The 19,631-nt window shown below is 42.5% G+C and overlaps 1 protein-coding gene across 2 annotated transcripts in view; it reads right to left on the bottom strand.

Annotated features, from left to right (window-relative positions):
* TAGAP (T cell activation RhoGTPase activating protein) overlaps window positions 1-19,631 on the bottom strand; it is a 389,656-nt gene that overhangs the window by 98,964 nt on the left and 271,061 nt on the right. For both annotated transcript variants that reach the window (XM_085612145.1, XM_085612144.1), the window contains exon 4: window positions 6,070-6,237. In XM_085612145.1, the coding sequence (XP_085468271.1) occupies window positions 6,070-6,237 (168 nt within the window). The remainder of the gene's footprint in view (window positions 1-6,069; window positions 6,238-19,631) is intronic.

Here is a 19,631-nt window from a genome sequence, read left to right as displayed (position 1 = left end):
GGCGAAGGATCTCATACAGGATATCTGTGCGGGATGCGGAGGTTCACGGAGCCGGGAGCCTACGCTGCCGTCCCGGTCGCCATCTTGGCTCCTCCGACTGTTATCACATTTATTGACAATAGCGCCAAAATTTGCTCTCTGCCAATGCCGTCCCAACAAGAGGTTCCCAAACCACCTTGATTTCCCTAGTAGTTGCATAATCAGGTGTCATCTTGTTTTCTTTTTCTTATATAGTGCATATATCGTTCATTTATACACATTGTTTTCTTTGATGTTTCATCTTTGTAGTATTTATTCAATTTTTTATTATCTAAGCAGCGAGATAGGAATGTAATATTGTAAATTCTTTACTATCTACTTTGTATGGATTCCTAAACTTTCGTTAATAAAATTATTTGAACTTTAAAAAAAAGTAATGACTGGGAGGAGGACACGGGATGTAGGGATAATATGCCATTCTCATTTATTTCCAGGCATTTCTGTGAGACTGTTAACTATAAATCCAAATGGGGAAGTGTGAAATTAAATCAGCACCTACCGAACATGGATTTAATTTAGGAACTGCAATCCCAGATCCTATACTGTTCTCACCACACACCATGAGAAGAAGGACATCTTCTCACATACTTTTTCTCCATTGCAGAATCACAATAGGATATCCCCATTCATTAAAAGTTAGTGAGGACTCATCCATTCCTGGAGCAGCGTCTCTAATGACACGTGCCTTCTTCCCCAGACATAGCTTGGTGGTGTAAGCTCGGCCGTGTTCGGCTTTTGTTCAGATATGAGGTTGCTCTATCTCATCTGTCCTAAAGGCAGATTTCTAGCTACTTCAAATTAGGGCAGGTCATATATAGGATATAAATAAAAAGCTAAGTAATGCGCAGTTTTTTCATACTGTATACCTTTGCAATGTTTGCTGATGCCAATGTAATTTTGAATTTTGCTCCTATTCTGCTACATATGTTCTGTTTTGGATCACCACTTAACAAAACCCTGTAATATATTAGTCCAGATGACTAGTGTATTTGATAGTTTTGAGGTAAGCTGAGGAAACCCACAAATAACCTACTGAGTCTTGAATGATAGTACGTTCTAATACTGGCCTTACTTCTCATATGTTATGAGGGACAGGTCATGGATTACCCGTCTATTTTGTCTGCACCAGTGATACTCCTTTGCAGCCTCAGGTGGGCCTCGAGACGTCTACCAAGTGTAACCAAAAGCTTTGGTGCGCATCACCACAACAATTTTCAAGATGGGAAACTGTCTGCAAAGGTTTGTCAATGTTAGCAGTTTAAGCCACCATGGGACATTTACAAAACCTTCAGTTGAGAGCAAATTTGCTCATATAGAAAGTTTAACATATACATGTAGAAATTTCAATTTGATAAAATTACATTTATGGGTTCAAGTCAACACTATTTCTGATTCTATGGATTATGAATGTGAGTAGGTATGTATAAATGAAGGTATTTACAAGGCTAAGTGAAACTTATGTGCAGACACCTTTGTGAAATTGATCCACATTTCCACCACCTCAGTGGTAAACTATTGCAATTGAAGAGGTGCCTTAGATTCTCAAAGATAATAATTTCATGCAAATGTTTGAGTGATGTCATGAAAGAAATAACACATATACCCCAGAAAAACCATTAGTCATCAACATTTCCAGAATCACTTTGACCAAAGCAAGATAGCTGTATTAAATAAAGGAATTTCTTTTGTTCCATACTATCACAGTAATGTGGAGGAGACCGAGGTTTCCACTGAAAGCAACACATTCAAAGAAATGCAAAGATGCGCAAATTGTGTACATTGTAACAATGTAATGATTGGGAATCAGTTTGCACACCCGACTAAAGGATCGATAATAACGTTACAACACTCAAGTACGTGTGACACGGCGAATATGGTTTATGCTTTGAAATGCCTGCGTGGAAAACTTTATGTGGGTAAAACTGAACGCAAGGTGAAAATTCGGATAACTGAATATAAAAGTAACATCAGAACTAAAAATGTCAAGTCTACTATGGCAATGCATTGGTAGCCAGCAGGACATAATGTCGCTCAATTACGTTTTACCATCTTGGAGTCACTAAAAATAGAGCTCACGTTGATCAACAGAAACAATTGTCAAGATCTGAGTTTTATTGGATTAAAAACCTTAATACAATGCAGCCACATGGGATGAACGACCAATTGGAATTGTTATGTTTTCTTTAAGGGACAGACTCATTGGAATATGCTGTGGTCTTTTATCACATAAGAGTACACTGTAGCTAGGTGTCAGTATGTTGAAGGATGTTGGAGTAAGAAACATCATTGGATTTGGTCTTTCAAATTATGTTTTCAGGGTGATATAGTATATTGTTCGTCATTTTATGATTTGAGTTACGTTTTTAATTGATTTATATGTATTTCCATTGATTTTCATTTCTCTTTGTCCCTGGCAACTTTATTTTACTCCCGAGTGTTTCTCTCAGCACTTAAAGAGGCGGCTTTCACTTTAAGAACGTTGACACTTTCACTATTCTGTTGACGTCAGTTCGTTCATATGACGTACACTCAGGCACTCATAGACTCGCTCCATTTGGAGCCAACAGTTGGAAAATAGAGCAGGAACGCGGATCACTTTCTAGTATATCGGGTAAGCAGGGCACAACTCTTGCATGTTTTTCGCGGTCATGGGCATGTCTAAAGGAAAAGACTACTTTAGATTTCTGTTTGCACGTAATCTATCCACATTAGTTTGTTCACGTGATGCACACTGAGGGCCTCATGTAGGTAGCCCAATACCGGTCGGTAACGGCCGATTTTCGGTAATTATACCGTTACCGACCGGTATTTAGGCTTTTGCAATGTAGGGGGCACATTACAGGATTCGATAATTTACCGAATCGGTAAAATTACCGAATCGGTAATTTTACCGATTCGGTAAATACCGAATCCTGTAATGATATGTAGGGGGAGTGTGTGGGTGTCGTGTCGAGTCGGTATTTACCACCAACTAATAGTTGGTGGTAAATGAAGAATGGCTCTGTAAAAGCATTTGCAAGCGCTTAGAAGTGTGCAATGTGGCAGACATACATGCCCTTAGGGCATGTATGTGTGCCACATGTGCACACATGCAGGAATCAGGGGTGCAACAGGGTGTCAATGTGACACCCTGCCACCCTTGATTGTGCTCCCCCATTACCGAATCGGTATTTACCGATTCGGTAATGAGGCATACCTTCCCATTGATTCAATCAATGGGAAGGTATGCCTCATTACCGAATCGGTAAATACCGATTCGGTAATTACCGAATTTCTACGATTCGGTAATTTTTACCGCATGAATACCTACATAGCATTTACCACTTCATAAATACCGAATCGGTATGATTCGGTATTTATGAAGTGGTAAATGCCAGGCCACCTACATAAGGCCCTGGGACACTTATAGACTCGCTTGGAGCTAACGGTTGGAATCTAGTTCAGGAACGTGGATCACTTTTTATCATATCAGGTAAGTGGAACACATTTTTTATTTGATTTACGCCGTCATGGGCATTTCCTAAGGAATAGTTTCTGTCTGCATGCAATCTGTCTAATGGCATGAAAACAAAGCACATGTTCTTGAATACACAAAGGCACTACACTATGATTTTTTTGCGGGAAAGCATATTATGACTCATAGCATATCCAGGAGGAGTTTTTCACCGATACATTGAACAACAGCCGCACTTTTGATTTCTCACGCTGCGTGGTGTTTAGCACACTGTCATTTTCTCTGGTATATCTTGGACTTAGAGCACTTGGGTCAATAATGATTAGCAATGATTAGCAGTTTGTGTATTTGAATAGCTTGGACTGAGCTGGCTCTTGTTTGATTTCGTTTTCAGAGATTCCTGATGAAGGGTCAGGCTCGACCCGAAATGCATTGGGATGAATGAGTAATTGCAGTTTAAATCACAACCTGTAAAATGAAGCATTCGGAATTATGATGATGCATTTAAATGATTATCAAGTAATACGGAATCGGAATTGATTGTACTCATTGAAGGGAGAAGATCATTTAATTGAATGAGAAACTTGATAGTTTCAAAGCTAAGTGCACCCATCTGCCAGGTACTGGTTTCCCAAACCGGGCATTCCTGTAATTTTAATTCTCATAGCGCCTACAGACACAGCATCAATGATTGGGATGCACATAAATAAACAATAAAAACACAAAAAGCTGGTGGAACTGAGTGCACTGCGATAACATATTTAGTAAGGCTGTACAATTTGCTGCACTCTGGTAAAGTTGCTAATTGCACTAGAATTTTGTGCAAGTGATTAAACTGTAAAAGTAATGAGAACATGGTAACAGTCAAATTCTATTAGCCAAGCTGCTTGCTCAGAGACAGGGCAATAATTGGCAGTAAATGCCAACCCTGAATCATCTAACATAATAATGATCTACTAGCCGCTCAGAAATGAACTCTCACAGTTCCTGATATTGCTTTTGTTATGTTCATCTCAAGGGACACGTGACACACAACACTGCCCGCAAGTGACACTGTTTAGCAAGAAGATAAGGCAAAAATACAAACTGCATTTTAGCTTTTTGTGATCTGAAGCACGATTCTCCAAAGTCGCTCCTGGAGGGCCTTATCCATGCCAGATTTTAAGATAACTACATATAGCTAAATGGGGATATGCCAAAAATCTGGCATGGATCCGGCCCTCCAGTACCAACTTTTTGAGAACCCTAATTAAAGCATGCATGTTCTGTATTCCGGCCACTCAAGGTCTAGTCAGAGTACCTAAGATCAGAAGAGAAGGCTGGGGGGGGGCCGGACGATCACATACTGTGCGGCCAGACTTTGGAATAAGCTGCCCCCGTCCATAATGTAAACAAAGAACAAGGGAACCCTACTCACATAGAGCCTGGGTATTAATTATTAGAAAGAAACAATGGCTTGTGTGGATTAATAACCAAATATATAATATACAAAGCCAAATGGCAATAACAAAAAGGGTTAAACGTGACGTCAGGAAGAAAAGTTGGCCATACACATTAGAAACTTGTTGTAAAACATTGTTCTTTATATTTACAATGAAAACGTTTTTGAAAACAATTTCACAATATACATTCCAAACAAAATGACAATTTTTTGACAATTTTTTTAAACAATTCTGAAAGGTGTCCCAGTAAAAAAAAGTGAATAAACCTAAACTAAGCAAATAACAACAAAGTGCAACATAAAAGGTTTCAATTATTCATTATATAGGCGATCAAAAAGAATAGTGGAGTGTGATTCATCAATACTTATTCATCATAAGTGTCGAATAACGATTTGCCTCTTAAATCTCGTCAACGGCGTTTAGACCCTATTTGAAATACAGGGTCTCTTCAGGACAATTTAATATAGGGACACCTGAACGGCAATGATGTTAGCCGACGCGTAAAAATAGTGTCACCGTGCTAGGAGTGAAACAAAATAACTCACAAAGTACCCAGCCGGGTGCCCTGTGAGGGTCAAATCGGGAGGACACAATTGCGCAATCGATAATTGTCTCAAGCTTTCCACCGAATGGATAATTCTTAGAGCATAGAATTAATATAGTAGCAGAGAGGCTAAAGGATATAGCCACCATAAATGAACCGCGTCCTGGATATCGCTGGTCGAGGGTTACAATGCACTGTAATCAAATTAAAAGAAAACGAAACCTCAGGATAAGATTTACCTTTTATCCATCCCAATCGGTTCACAGGGTTAAGGGAAAGCCATAAGGCTCAAATCCAATCTTCAGATTTTCAGAAAAAATCTAAAAACTAAGCTCTTCGCAGCCACATAAGCCACTAAACCCTGCATCCCCCTGCCATTGCATTCCCAGCGCCAAGACGCTTCGGCATTTGAGCGCTTTATAAACATATAAACATAAACATAAACATAAACATAGTGATAAGGTAATTGTCCTATACAACTTGTAGGAGTACTTGGGGCACTCAGCTTCAATGGTAGGCAATTACTTCAAGATAAATCCTTCTAGAATATTCATTGAGATTGTATTTATTTGCTGGTTTTTACCACTGACCGAAAGGAAGCAATGCAGACACTGCCGGACCAGATCAAGATGATCGACTCTCTAGGGTTGATGTGTAGTTCCCGCGCCTCTTCCTCATCCTCATCCTCTTCACTGCAAGCCACTGCCCACAGCTCGCCGAGGTCCACTCGATGCTTTAATCTGAAGCTGGTGCCAGATCTAAAAATCAATGGGAAGAGGGCAACTTATTCCATTTTAGTGGTCACACTAGATATTTTTCTGCACTTAACAACTTAACAGTAAAGTTCTCGTTATCACCATTATTGTCTTTATGCTTTCCCCCCTCAGGAATTAACTGGCAGCAATATTTTTACTTGGCTTCGGCGACTTTTGTCAACATTTGTATACGTTGGTCAACTAATGCACTTTGGAATGGGAGGATGAGATGGGAAATACAAGTGCAGGTATATTCCCATTAAGTCAGCGCTTTAAATGGGCCGGTACTCACCGGCACTTCTTTCCCCCCCCCCCCCCCCCCCCCCCCCAAGAGTACCGACACTTCTCCGTTACCAAATAGAGTACCGGTACTCACTGAGATCATGTGAGCATGCATCGCATTTCTACACTGCGGCGCATGCTCACATATTGGTGATTTCACAAGGAGGCAGTAACGGCGCCAAGGCAGATCAACGTGTGACCCAGGTTCGCAATGCCCATTGGACTTCAGCCCCCCGTCCCCGTCGTGTGTGGCAGCCCGAGCTGAGACAGCTTCCCGGGCACACACACAGCCGCACCCGACCGAGTACTTCACAGGTCTTTGAAAGACCTTTTTGCTTGTTAATGAGGTTTTAATGTGTTTCACCCCTTCTTAGAGAGCCCGCTGCAGCTCCACTCTGACTTTTGCTTCAAGAATCCGTCCCCCCTTCCCCCCGAAATTTTTTCTTAGGCCCCCACTCCCAGCTCCGAAATTTGACTTTAGTTGCTCCTCTGGTGTGACCTCACCCGCCAGGAAGCTGTGCGCAGGAAGAAAGGGAAGCTCTTTAAAAAGCACAATTTGCTCTGGCTTTCCCTTTCTTCTATGCTCAAAAGACGGAAAGGAAAGACTAGCACAGCAGCTGGCGGGTAATAAAGGGGACAACTGAGGAGAGCTTTCAGAAGTGAAGGGGTATAAGCACAGTCAGCTGAAGAAATCGAGGGGTTATCTGAAGAATAAAGGGGCAAGCAAATTATAGTAGAGAATACACTGCGGGCGCGGGGCAGTGGGTTTAAAATAAAGCACCTGATGGATGAGATGAGAATCATCTGATGAGAGTCGGGGTGGGTAGGTGTCCCAAGAAAGAGCCAAGGCTTTCGAGAATGACACAGGTTGGTGGAAGGGGCCTGTTGAGTGAGGACAGAGCGACATCTGCAGTGGCAGAGACTGGTATTTTAAGTGGGGGAGGGGTATCCCAGAAAAGCAAGAGAAGCAATTTGATGGGATGAATGAGGGGACATTTAAGATGAAAGGTGGCGTGACAACCTGAAAAATGAGACAATGTAAAGAGACACATGGGGTATCAGAGGGGACATGGGGCTAGTAAGTAAGGGCTAGGGAAATCAGAGGGTAGGGGTAGGGCGAGTATCCCGTCATCCGAAAAAGTGTTATCTAAAGCGGGGGCGGCAGCTGGATAGAAAAATAATTTTGAGGGGAGGGTGGTATTTTTAAGTCTTGTGTTTTTTTTTCTTTCTCTCAGCTAATATAAAGTTTACCATAATGTGACTCACTTTTTTTGTAACAAAGTTAAACAATGAAAAGCCCAACAAACAATCATAAGAATTCAGATTGCATACTTGGAGGAAGAATGGATTTATCAAAATACTTAAACACAGTATAGACTTTACTGGGGCACACTGGAAGGGGAAGAATAATGTGCACGGAGTTGAAAATGTGCATTTACCAGAAAACACTGAACGTAGCTAACAATATAAGCATTCAAGCACGACTAAGACATGACGTCCCATGGCTTGGTAAATGTTTCTCATTCATTTCTATGATGTTACACTTTAAATTGCTTCCAGAATGCTTTTGTCTGATATCAAGCATTTCTCAGAAACTAGGCCTATTCTAGATTGCCAAGTACTCTTTTTTCTGTCATACACATGCTCAGTCACACTTTTTAGTATTTCTTTGTTCTTTAAACCCGATAAGTGCTACTCTCCAAACAAAAGCGCTTCAACACCCCATCAGGGGTAACAAGCGCTATATAAATGCAAACCTTTTTCCCTCTTCTATCCCTCCGCTATCCTTCTGAATCCAAATAACTGACTAACCTTTCCACCACTCAAATTACTTTCACATTTTCACTATACTAATTCAACACTAATCATTCTTGGGTTCCGGAGTAGCGTGCTACTCGCCGAAAAAGCGATTCGACGCCTCGTCAGGGGTAGTAAGCACTATATAAATGCCATTACAATACAATAACTTCAGTGTGGGTGAATTTGGCCAACTTCTACAAGCCCATGATGGGAAGTGTTGCAGTGGTTAAGGTGCTTTCATGGGTGTCTGAATATTATTAAGGAGGCTAATGGGCAGAGAGGTGCCTCCATTCAGGTGGGTGAGGACCAGGGCTTCGACTGACACAGACATCAGGAAGGAAGGATGTCTGGAGGCAGAGCTCTTACCATACTGGGACAGGCCCATATCCAGTTACCTGCCACAGATGCAGAAATGACTAGATTCCCCAAACAGTGAATGTTACTGACATCCTACAATAATCCCAAACGGGGAAATTCAGTTTTATTTCTGTATGTCAAAGACTGTCTGCCTTGGGGAGGGACAGTTACAGCCAGCCCTTCACCTTCTTTTTAAGCAAATTGATGCAAATTCACATAACTTTCTGGGGGAAAATAACTGCAGTTTTCCGCTAAATAATGTAAAACCATCTATTTTAGGTGTGGTTTATCTTTCATTTGCTGCCTTTTTCTGGATGCACACCCAACACTCCAGCTTGGGAGCTCTGCACCCACAGAGTGCCACTAGTGTGTTGTGACAAAAGTATAATATGAAAATGGATTTCCATCCATGTAAAATTAGTGAATTGGCAAAGTGGTACACAGACTACTGTAAATATTGTCCCAAGAATGTAGTTGTAATTTCAGATGTGACCAGAGGGCTAGACCCCTCAGGCCAGGCAGGGAGCTTAAGAACTACCCACACCACTACAGGCCAGGACACATATCCCCGCACTGGAAGGAGGGAGCAGGCAGAGAAGTCGAAAGAAGGAAGGATCATAGTTAGCCGGGGAATCGCAGGTATGTCTTTCCAGGACAATACTGTGGAGGCATCCATAAGTGTGCGGCTGTGAGCAGTACAGAGACATATCTCTGATAGTGCCAAATGTCTGCCCCTCCCAAAGCCCCTCCCAATTTCCACTACAGCAGCTTAGAAATCTGTAGGGTTCCACTGCACTATGAGGTGCACCAGACTGGTCATCACCAGTTGACACAACAGCTGGCTGTATCTGGTATTCATGAAAAAAGTCAGCCACACAATAGGAGTGGGAGCACCAGGGAACCTAAAGCATCCAAGGGAGGAATCCAAGCCTTGGACTTGAGGAGAAGGAGCAGGCCTAAGGGAAGCTTTGAGCATCAAACATATGTGGGTACAGGGTGCCTCCCATCTCAGAAACAGTGGCTACAGCAGGCCTGCTGACCACCATCATCAATGACACCGTGCTCATATGTACATGGTTATATGTGCCTCCATCGTTTTACTAGCCCCTCAGAATTTTGGACTAGATTTTGCTGGGTGGCACAGTATCTGAAAGTGAATGAAAGGGTGAAATATTATTGCTCTGTTGTGAGACCCCAGATAACTTGCTTTTCCCAGGATCACTAGCATGACAACTGATGGCTTCCTTCCATCCGATGCGGGTCAGAGTTGCATTTTAGGATGTAGTCTTTTTTCCTTTAATTAATTTTCAGTAAAACAAGTCTCTGCACCTTTTAATGTTTTGTTTAATATACAGGTGCCTCTGAAAAAAAGGGAAACCTGATAGTTACCTTTCAAGTCAGTCAACTAGTACAACTTAATACATGCAAGGGCATCAACAATAAATTGCGGTGGGAAGCAATTTATCATCATTCGCAACCGAAAAAATTCTTGCGCCCTTCAAATGTTTGTCATAAGACCCACCCTTAGTCCCGCCTCTAGCCCCGCCTCCTTGCCACGCCCCCAGCTCGATCTCTTGAGTACCTGCACTTTTTTTCCCCCATTTAAAGCACTGCATTAAGTGGTCTCTGCAAGTTTGCAAGGGTTTCTGATTAGATGGTGTGTGAAAATCTGTAATTGTTTCACAATTGTTTGTCAGAATTATGCAGACTAACGTAAATGGAACAGCAACAGGAGTATGATTCAAGCAGAAAATGACTTGCCATTCTCCAATATCCAAAGAATGAGGCAAAAGTTTGTAATGCAAAACTTCACACATTTCTTGAATTTCACATAATGCAAAATTAATGAATTGTGCATAGTTCACGAAAGCAACGAAAATGTCACGAAGGACTACTCTTACATTACTAACAGCTAAAATATGCTTTTAATTTTGACAATCCTTGACGAAACAGAACAAGATGGACTAGAACAGATTAAGCCCACAGATATTACATGATAATTACAAATAGAAACTGGGGAAAAGTAGAACAACATAGCACTCTACAGACTTCTGACCACTATTAGCAAAAGGCACTGCAGTTCTAGTGTTTATACCTGGACTGGCTTTAGTGCTAGAGGCTCCCGGAGCAACAAACTTTGTTGGTGCCCCAAATGGCATCCTATATGGATTCCCTCACTACCACCCTCCAGTGGTACCCTTCACCTCTCCATAGACCATCTCTCACAGGTATTTCATCTGTTTTATAGCACTGAGCATACCAGTATAGGGTGTCAGAGCACTTTACATCACACACATTATGCAGAGACAATGATTAATACATATTTAAATCAGCATATAGGAAATGCTATAAAATGCAATAAGGACTACAAGATGTAGGCGTCACAAGTCATCCATACTGGTAGGCAGTATGTTTTAAGAGTGATTGGTCTGGAGAAACAGAAACTCAAGATAAACAAGCAGTGGCAAAGCCAATAGCTCTCGTCTATGCAAGAGCTATTGGCAGAGTATTTTAGCCATGTTGTGCACAAGTGTGACTTCTGCACAGCATGGCTAAAAGTTTGTGGCATAGAGGACGGAGTGGAGTGGTGTAGAGTGGCGTGGAGTGGTGTAGACTGTTGTGGAGTCGAGTGTTGTAGAGTGGCGTGGAGTGCAGTGGAGTGTAGTGGAGAGGCACAGAGTGTCGTGGAGTGTCAAGTGGAATGTCGTAGAGTGGAGTGTCGTGGATTAAAGTGTGAGTGGATTAGAGTGGAGTGTCATGGATCAGAGTGGAGTGTTGTGGAGTGGTATTGAATGGAGCAATGTAGAGTGGAGTGATGTAGAGTGGTGGGGTGTAGAATGGAAGGGTGTAAAATAGAGGGGAATAGAATGGAGGGGCATAGAGTGGAAGGGCCTAGAGTGAAGGGGCATAGAATGGAGTACAGTGTTGCAGAGTGGCATAGTGTGTCGTAGAGTGTCAGTTGTAGAGTGTTAAGGTGTAGAGTTGTGTGGCAGGGAGTAGAGTAAGTGCTTTAGAGTCAGGGCCGGACTGGGAACCAAAACCGGCCCTGGCAAAGTGCACCGCCGGCCACCCGGGGTTTAGGGGTGCCGCCGAGCTCTTTGCCAGCGCCGGTTTTCGGCCGATTTTGTTACAGGGGCGATTTTGCAGCTATGCTGCTAAAACGGCCCTGTAACAAAAACGGCCCCCAGGAGCCCAAAACCGGCCCCCACCCGTGCGGCGTACCGGGGGATTGCCCGGTGCCCGCTACTGCCAGTTCAGCCCTGTTTAGAGTGGAGTAAAGTATTGTAGAGTGTCGTAGAATGGAGTGGTATAGAGTGGAGTGGAGTGGAATGGCATGGAGTGGAGAAGAGTGTCATACAGTGGAATGACGTTGAGTGGCATGGAGTGGAGTGGCACTGAGTGGTGTAGAATGGCATGGCATACAGTGTTTTGGAGGGTCATGGAGTGGAGGGTCACAGAGTGGCGTGGAGTGGCATGGAGTGAAGTAGAGTGTCCTAGAATGGAGCAGAGTGTTATAGAGTGGAGTGGAGTGGAGGGGAGGGGCAGAAGGTGGAGGGGTATAGAGTGGAGGGGCATAGAGTGGAATGGAGTGTTGTAGAGTATGATAGAGTAGAGGGCTGTAGAGTGGTGTGGAGTGGCACAGAGTGGAGTAGAGTGACATAGAGTGGAGTAGAGTGTCAGAGTGGAGTGACGTAGAGTGGAAGAGCTTAGACTGGCATAGCATAGAGTGGAGTAAAGTGCCATAGACTTGAGAAAAGTGTTATATAGTGGAGTAGAGTGGGGTAAAATGTCAGAGTGGAGTGGCCTAGAGTGGCATAGAGTGATGTAGAGTGGAGTGGCATTGAGTAAACTGTCATAGAGTGGAGTAGCATGTCATGGAGGGTCGTAGAGTAGAGTGGCGTAGATTGTAGTGGCGTAGAGTGGAATTTCGTAGAATGAAGTGGCGTAGAGTGTTGTAGAGTGGAGTGGCATAGAGTATCGTAGAGTGGAATGGAGTAGAAAGTCATAGAATTGAGTATTGTGGAGTGGAGTGTTGTAGAGTAGATTGGAGTGGAATGGAGTGTAGAGGGGAGATTCATAAAGTTGAGTTGAGTGTCGTAGAGTGGAATGTCATAGAGTGGAGTGGCATGGAGTAAAGTGGCCTAGAGTAAAGTGGCGTAGAGTGGTCCAAATTATTGTGGAGTGTCGTAGAGAGGAGTGGAGTAAAGTGTCATAGAGTGGAGTACTGGAGTGTGGAGTGGGGTGGAGTGGTGTTGAGCAAAGTGGAGGGGCATAGAGTGTAGAGTCATAGTGTTGAGTAGTGTGTTATATCATAAAGGTTATGTCATTGAGTGTAGGGTCGAGGAGTGAACAGGAGTAGAGTGGAGGGGCGTATAGAGGAGGGGTATAGAGTGTGGTGGTGTGGAGTAGCATAGAACGGAGTGGGGGTGGACTGGCGTAGAGTGGAGAGACATTGAGTGGCATAACATAGAGTGGAATAAAGTGTGGTAAAGTGGAGTGGAGTACCGTAGAATGTAGTAGATTAGAGTGCCACTATGTAGAGTGGAGTAAAGTGTTGTGGAGTGGCGTAGCGTAGCGTGGAGTGCTGTAGAGTGGAGTAAAGGGGCAAAGAGTGTCATAGAGTGGCATTTCGTAGAGTGGAGTGGTCTAAAGTGAAGTGTCATAGAGAGGATTGGAGTGTCATAGAAAGAAGTGGCATCAAGGGGTGTAGAGTGGCCTAAGATGAAGTGGCATAGAGTGGCGTAGTGGGTCATAAAGTGGCGTAGAGTGGAGTGGAGTAGCGAAGAGTTGAATAGAGTTTTGTAGAATGGAGAGGAGCAGATTGTCATAGAGTGGAGTATCGTACAGTGGAGTGGCGTGGCAAAAGTAGTGTGGCGTAAAGTGGTGTAGAGTGGAGTGGAGTAGAGTAGAGTAGCACAGAGTGGAGTAGAGTGGTGTGGAGTTGAGTGTGGTAGAGTGGAGTGGTGTGGAGTGTTGTAGAGTGGTATAGAGTGGAGTGACGTAGCGCAGAGGGAAATAGAGTGTCGTAGTGTGTTGTGGAGTAAGGTGCTGTAGTGTGGTACCTCACTGCCATTACAGACAACACATTTTCAATTGACATGACCATTACATTTGCACATACATACAGTTTTACTGATAAAACTATACAGCACACAAAATGTTAATGTGCATAAATGGCATCACCAAGTGTAATAATTTGTTTTGACAGTATTACAATATTTGTTTCCACCACATATCAAGACTAAAAGAAAATAGCTTCCTTTGTGCTGTTCTATTTGCACAGTTCATTCACAGACATTCAAATTTTGTTGCGTGCTAGAAAAATAAAATCCTACCGTTTTTCCTCTCACAAGAGTACCCAGCAGGATTTTCACTTAAATCCTCTCACTTTGAAGTCAGAGAAAGAAAAGTAAACACCAAGATCCCTCAGAAGAGAGAGCTTGACATTTGACCTCTGTCTTTGAAGACACAGTAAATGTGACAAGATAAGCACAACATGTAAAGGCCTGTTTAGAGAAAACAAGCACACGCCGAAGAATGTTAAGAGTGAACAAATGTGAGGAACAAAGACATACTGGATAGCCTAAAACAAATAAAGCCAGCAAATAGAAAGCAAGCAAATGTGAGTTACAAAACACAAAGCCAATGGTAAGCAATGGATGGAATGCCTTCCCAGGAAAGCTTTTAGAATGCCCCAAAGATGTCTTTGTAAACCAGATACCTGCACTGACTGGTAGGCTTCAGGGTTGTCTTTACTAACATAAAGGATCTCTGTGACAAAAGCAGTAACCCACTGAGCTATCTACATAAAATACAATTCTGTGATCTGCATGTTACACGTGCTTTGCAGCAGGCACATTAACCTTCTACGCTACTTCATTATGAGTCAAAACTGCCACTAGACAAAACTCTGATTTCTCTCCAGCAGGTACATTAATCACCAGAGTTATTGTGACATTGTTATTCTTGCCTGAAAATTGCTGGATGCACAAGGAACTCTTCAGCAGGTGCTTTTAATCACACAGCACCCCCTCTAAGCTCGGCGCCCAGTGTGGTGGCACTGGTTTCACTGCCCTAAAGCTGTCCCTGGCTTATCCTAACAAAGTCTTCATCTCTCACAGGACCTGAAGATCAGTGCACATACAGTTCGTCTTCCTGGAGCTGGTTATAAAAACACTCAGCATACTCAGGTACAACGAATGTGTATATAGCTCTATCAGAAGGCCGTGATTACCAGTAGACCGGATGGGCCGATAGCCAAATCAGGATAACGCGTGATCCATCAGATGCATTAAAGACATCTGAGCTAGTCCCCTTTTGGTGCAGGATCCCTCTGGGCATCTTATTGCATTCCTTGTTATTAGCATTGCTAAGGATGAACATGTTTCTATAGTTGCTTTGGAGATGACACTCTGTGCTGCACGACGCCGTCCCTAGTCTCCAACTATAGGCCACTTACAGGAGCGTGGATACAAAGTATGCCCACAGCATGCAGGCCTGCAATAGTGGGAACCCGTTCCAGGCTGCCCTAGGCATCTTTGCCTGCTCCTGATCACTGGAAGGCACCAGAACTCTAAACTGACCTTTATTTTAGGCTTCTGTATACTTTGAATCTGAGGGAAAAGTTATTTGAAGTGCGCAGATTTATAACCTCCTAAAGTTGGCAAGTTGTGAGAAGCTTTTGCAAGATATTTTTCCCACAAAATCCTCTTTTTGAGGGAGAATGAAAAAAGGTTTAGTCTCTTGGAAAACTTACTTTTTAAACCTAGTTTTCCCCAGCTTTTTTTAAATAAATTTGTCAGCTTTTTGAGAATTTTAATGTTGGCGAAATGAAGTTGCGCAAATTTACACACCTCTGATTGTATCATTCTGGTACATGGAGACCAGAGCATCACAGCAGTTCATGAGGAATCTGTGAACCATTATGGGCTTGTGGTGGGCAGTTCAATCCATTCATTGCTCTGATTCACACAAGTACGTCATCCTTACAGTTTTGCACATAAAATTGTCACAAGCAGATTTTAAGAGTTTTGAAATTAAAAATTCAGGGCCAGTTGTATGACTAACTCATCGAACAATACTGGTTGCCATTCGTGACCAGTAATTTTTCAATCAGTATTTAATTTTACGAATCGACCTATGTTCTAATGGGATGGTTTATAAAATTCCGAATTGCAAATAAAAAATGTCAAGACAACTGGTGATTAATGTTCCTGCTGGAGAGAGCTCAGAGATTTGTCTAGCGGCAGTTTTGACTCATCATAACTAGGGCTCCCGGTTTTATGGTATTTATTTTTTTGCCATTTACGTCTGTATTTATCCATATTTATGTTTTGGTAATTTTATCTGTATTTATCCATATTTGTTTTGGGTTTTGTAGAAAAATTAATCTGAAATTAGTATATTTCCACATTTATTTAACCGATAAATATGGACTCATACTTGAATGTCTGCCCAGTTTCAGCGCTGTGAAGGCCAGCAGAAGATAAATCAGTGCACTTACATGAAAATATGCAAATTTTTGTATCAACCTTGTGCATATCTACTGCTTTTAAAGCCTCTTTACTACAATTCCTTTCTTTTTTAACCCCCTTTTCTATCAACCCACACATCTATTGGTCTGGCAGATAGTGTTTAGAATTACTCAAAAGCAAACCAATTTCCGTATTTATTCACATTTACAAATAAATACAGACAATAAAATGTATGTTTTCTGTCTGTATTTATCTGTAAAAATCAGTAAAAAGGGAAAAAAGGGAGCCTTAATCATAACTGACTCATCATAAAGTAGTGTTGATAAGCCTGTTGCTAAGAAGAAGAGAACTGTATTTTATATCAATGGCAGACGTGCTGAGAAGTGGTATTTGAGACTGTCCTATAAAAGTTATTGCTGTAAATGTGGGTGTACTTGTAAAGCGCACTGTGACTCCATGGAGTATCCTGGTGCTGAAGACCGCTGGGGAACCCGCCCTGGTTTTCCCTGTGAGATGGTCCCTTTCTGGGTATCTCCAAGGTGAAACCAGGCATCCCTGGCAGGCTGTTGTAGAGATGAGGCAAGCTTAATGCCCAGAGTTGCCGAGTGCGTTCCTGGTTAGAGTAGGTACCAAGGCAAGAATTATCGAGTCTGTTTTGACCCTGGTCCACGACCCTGCCGCGTCGGGAATTGAACCCAGGTCCCTGGCCAATTCTCTGCTTACAGGTCGGCCGCCTCTAACCAGTGAGCCACCCCTCTCCACAATTTGTACTGCACAGATGTGCTGGTACTTTCCATCAAGTGTATAGCTGCCTGCTGTGAAGTGATGGTTGTCTCCGTGAAATGCACAAAAGTCATGAAGTGAATTGGCGGTCCCGGGTGTTCCAGTAAAATATGATAAGACATGCTGAGAAGTATTGCAACTCCTTCTTAAAAGTATAGCAGGACCACTGTAAATGCCATACATGCCAACTCACACGGTGCCCCCGTGTGACACACGATATCAGCACCAGCAAGACCACTGGTGGAATAGTGGTGTTTTTTTAGAAAATGTCAAGTATAGTGCCCAGTAAAATACACCTCAAATTTTGGGGAGGCAATGTATGTTGTCCTTGACAAAGCACCCGCTCTTGGGCTTTCCCTCATTGGACAGTGATGGAATTCTGTGACCTCCCACCTTAAAGTGGCTTCTACCACTGCAAACACAGCCTCTTCAAGTTGGAAACGTCCGACGCCAAGCCAGCCAATGGGAATACACAGAATTTACACCATCATTGAGGAGGATGTAGATTTGTCATGGTGGTGAATGGAAATTGTCACTTGAGCGTGAGCATGTCTAGTCATTCACACTTTGGTAGACAAGGAAGAATTGTGCTTTATAGGGAATAATCGGTGGTCACGTTGCCTTCTTAGTTCCGGGAGTGTGACGTAAAGGGGCTAAGAATGTGTAAACAAAATAAAGAGCACAATTGTCATCCTAGAATAATTGTTTGATGATATCAGCAGGGGTTTTGCGGTAAATTGTGTCATAATTCACTGGATGACCCATCGGCTTCTTTGTAGTCATACTAAAAGAATTTCCCCCATTGGTGCAAGTAGTTGTATTTGCCATATGAGTTTTAGGTGTGTTTTTCTATTTGAGTTAGCTGTTGAGCAGTGTCTTTCGAGCACTAAGCAGAGCAGTTTACAGCTGAGTAAACTATTGAAGGCTTTGAAAAGCGGGTGTTCTGTTGCTCGAGTTAAAAAGCTGGTGAGGTGAGCTCATCATGCATGAGTAAGATGAGTTCTGAAGATGTGTCTAGGCAAGAGTTCTGGTCTTGTAAAGTAAGGAAAAAATGTCCAAATCCGTACTAATTTGATCCGATTGAGTGGGTGAATAATTTGTGCTTTATTCATAAGGGTGAACACAGAAGAAGAGGTGGCAATCGGATCAAATTAGTACGGATTTGGAAATTTTTTCCTTACTTTACAAGACCAGAACTCTTGCCTAGACACATCTTCAGAACTCTACTTTGAAATTAGGGGGATAGGGGCATCTCCCCCTGTTGTGGGCAAGAAACAGCACAAGAAGGATATATGCTTATTTTACGGCTAGTAAGGGATTGGGACTTTTTTCCCCTCACTTCCTGAAATGAGTAAGATGAGTGTGTAGTTTGTAAATCAAATGTTTGGATCATGTAAAAGCTGATTAAGCCTTCACTTAGACATTGATACATGTATTCACCAGTGCCATATGCATTTACTACACCAAGGCTGTTTTACAGGAATTGCTCTAAGTCAGTGTTTCGCAAACTATGGATTGCGACCCACTGGTGGCTCGTCAGCCAATTTTTGATGGGTCACGAAAGTCCAAGCAATGAATAAAGACACCTTTAAGTTCTGCATTTATCTTGTCACATTTGCTGCGCTTTAAAGACAGAGGTCAAAGGTCAGGCTATGTGTACTGACAATTTGCAGCCTATGTTTTTTAACATGGGGACCAGTGTTTACAAACTCCTTTCATTTTGCAGCTAGAGAAAGAGCAGTAAAGTGAATCATGTCACAGTCTTGCTGGGTTAAAGGAGTGAGAAAGGAAAAGCTGTAGGGTTGTCACTTTTTTGTAACACACAACAAATGGTAAATGCCTGTAAATGAACTGTACACCTGCAGCAGTTAGAAAAGCAACAATGAAGCACATTTTTTTTTGTTGCAATTCTGAAGAGTGATGGGAACAAACATTTTAATAGGACCAGAATTAATCAAGACTCTTTACTTGCTGATACACAAATTATAGACACTCACTGGAACCATTTAATTTGTAAGCAATATAGTTTTATCAGTAAAACTGTTTGTCTGAGCAAATTTCACTGGAAAATGTGCTGTCTGTAAATGACAATGGGGCACCACACAATGCTTTATTACATTAAAAAATCACCCGCCTCATGGCCATTACAGGAAGATTGGTAGCAAACGTTTAGCATTCTAAAAAGTGGGTTGTGGTTCTAAAAAGTTTGGTAAGTACTGCCCTAGTCTATAGGCATTTGCATACACTTTTGAACCCAATGGGTCATTCCACATCACAAAAGAGCCAACGGTGCTGCAGACTGCCACTATCAGTTTTGCAGGCACACATTTGATGGTATTCTCTCATATGTATGGACCTCCTACCAATGAGGGAATGCCTTTACCACTGGGCCTGTGCCGTATTACTGAGATGTGTGAAGGGGTAAATCGGGGGTTGAGAGATGCACTAACTGTGTCCCTCATGGGACGGGAAATACAGATAGTGTACCACCCAGTGGTGCTTTATGTTTGGGTGTATGGGCTTCAGGGAGCCCCAGGCATTCTCTCACATGCGGGTGCAGTCAAGACTGTATCTACCTGTAGCAGGAATTCACGTCCTAGTCAAAATAAGGCTGTTCAATTGACAGTGAAAGACAGAGCGGTGGTCTCAGATTGCTTCTCCCTCTTTCACTGCTGCTCAGTCGCCTGTGGAATCACGAGT

Source organism: Triturus cristatus, chromosome 6 (genome assembly GCF_964204655.1).
Source record: "Triturus cristatus chromosome 6, aTriCri1.1, whole genome shotgun sequence".
NCBI lineage: Eukaryota > Metazoa > Chordata > Amphibia > Caudata > Salamandridae > Triturus > Triturus cristatus.
Note: the sequence above shows the minus strand (reverse complement) of the source record. Positions and strands in the feature narration are given on the sequence as shown.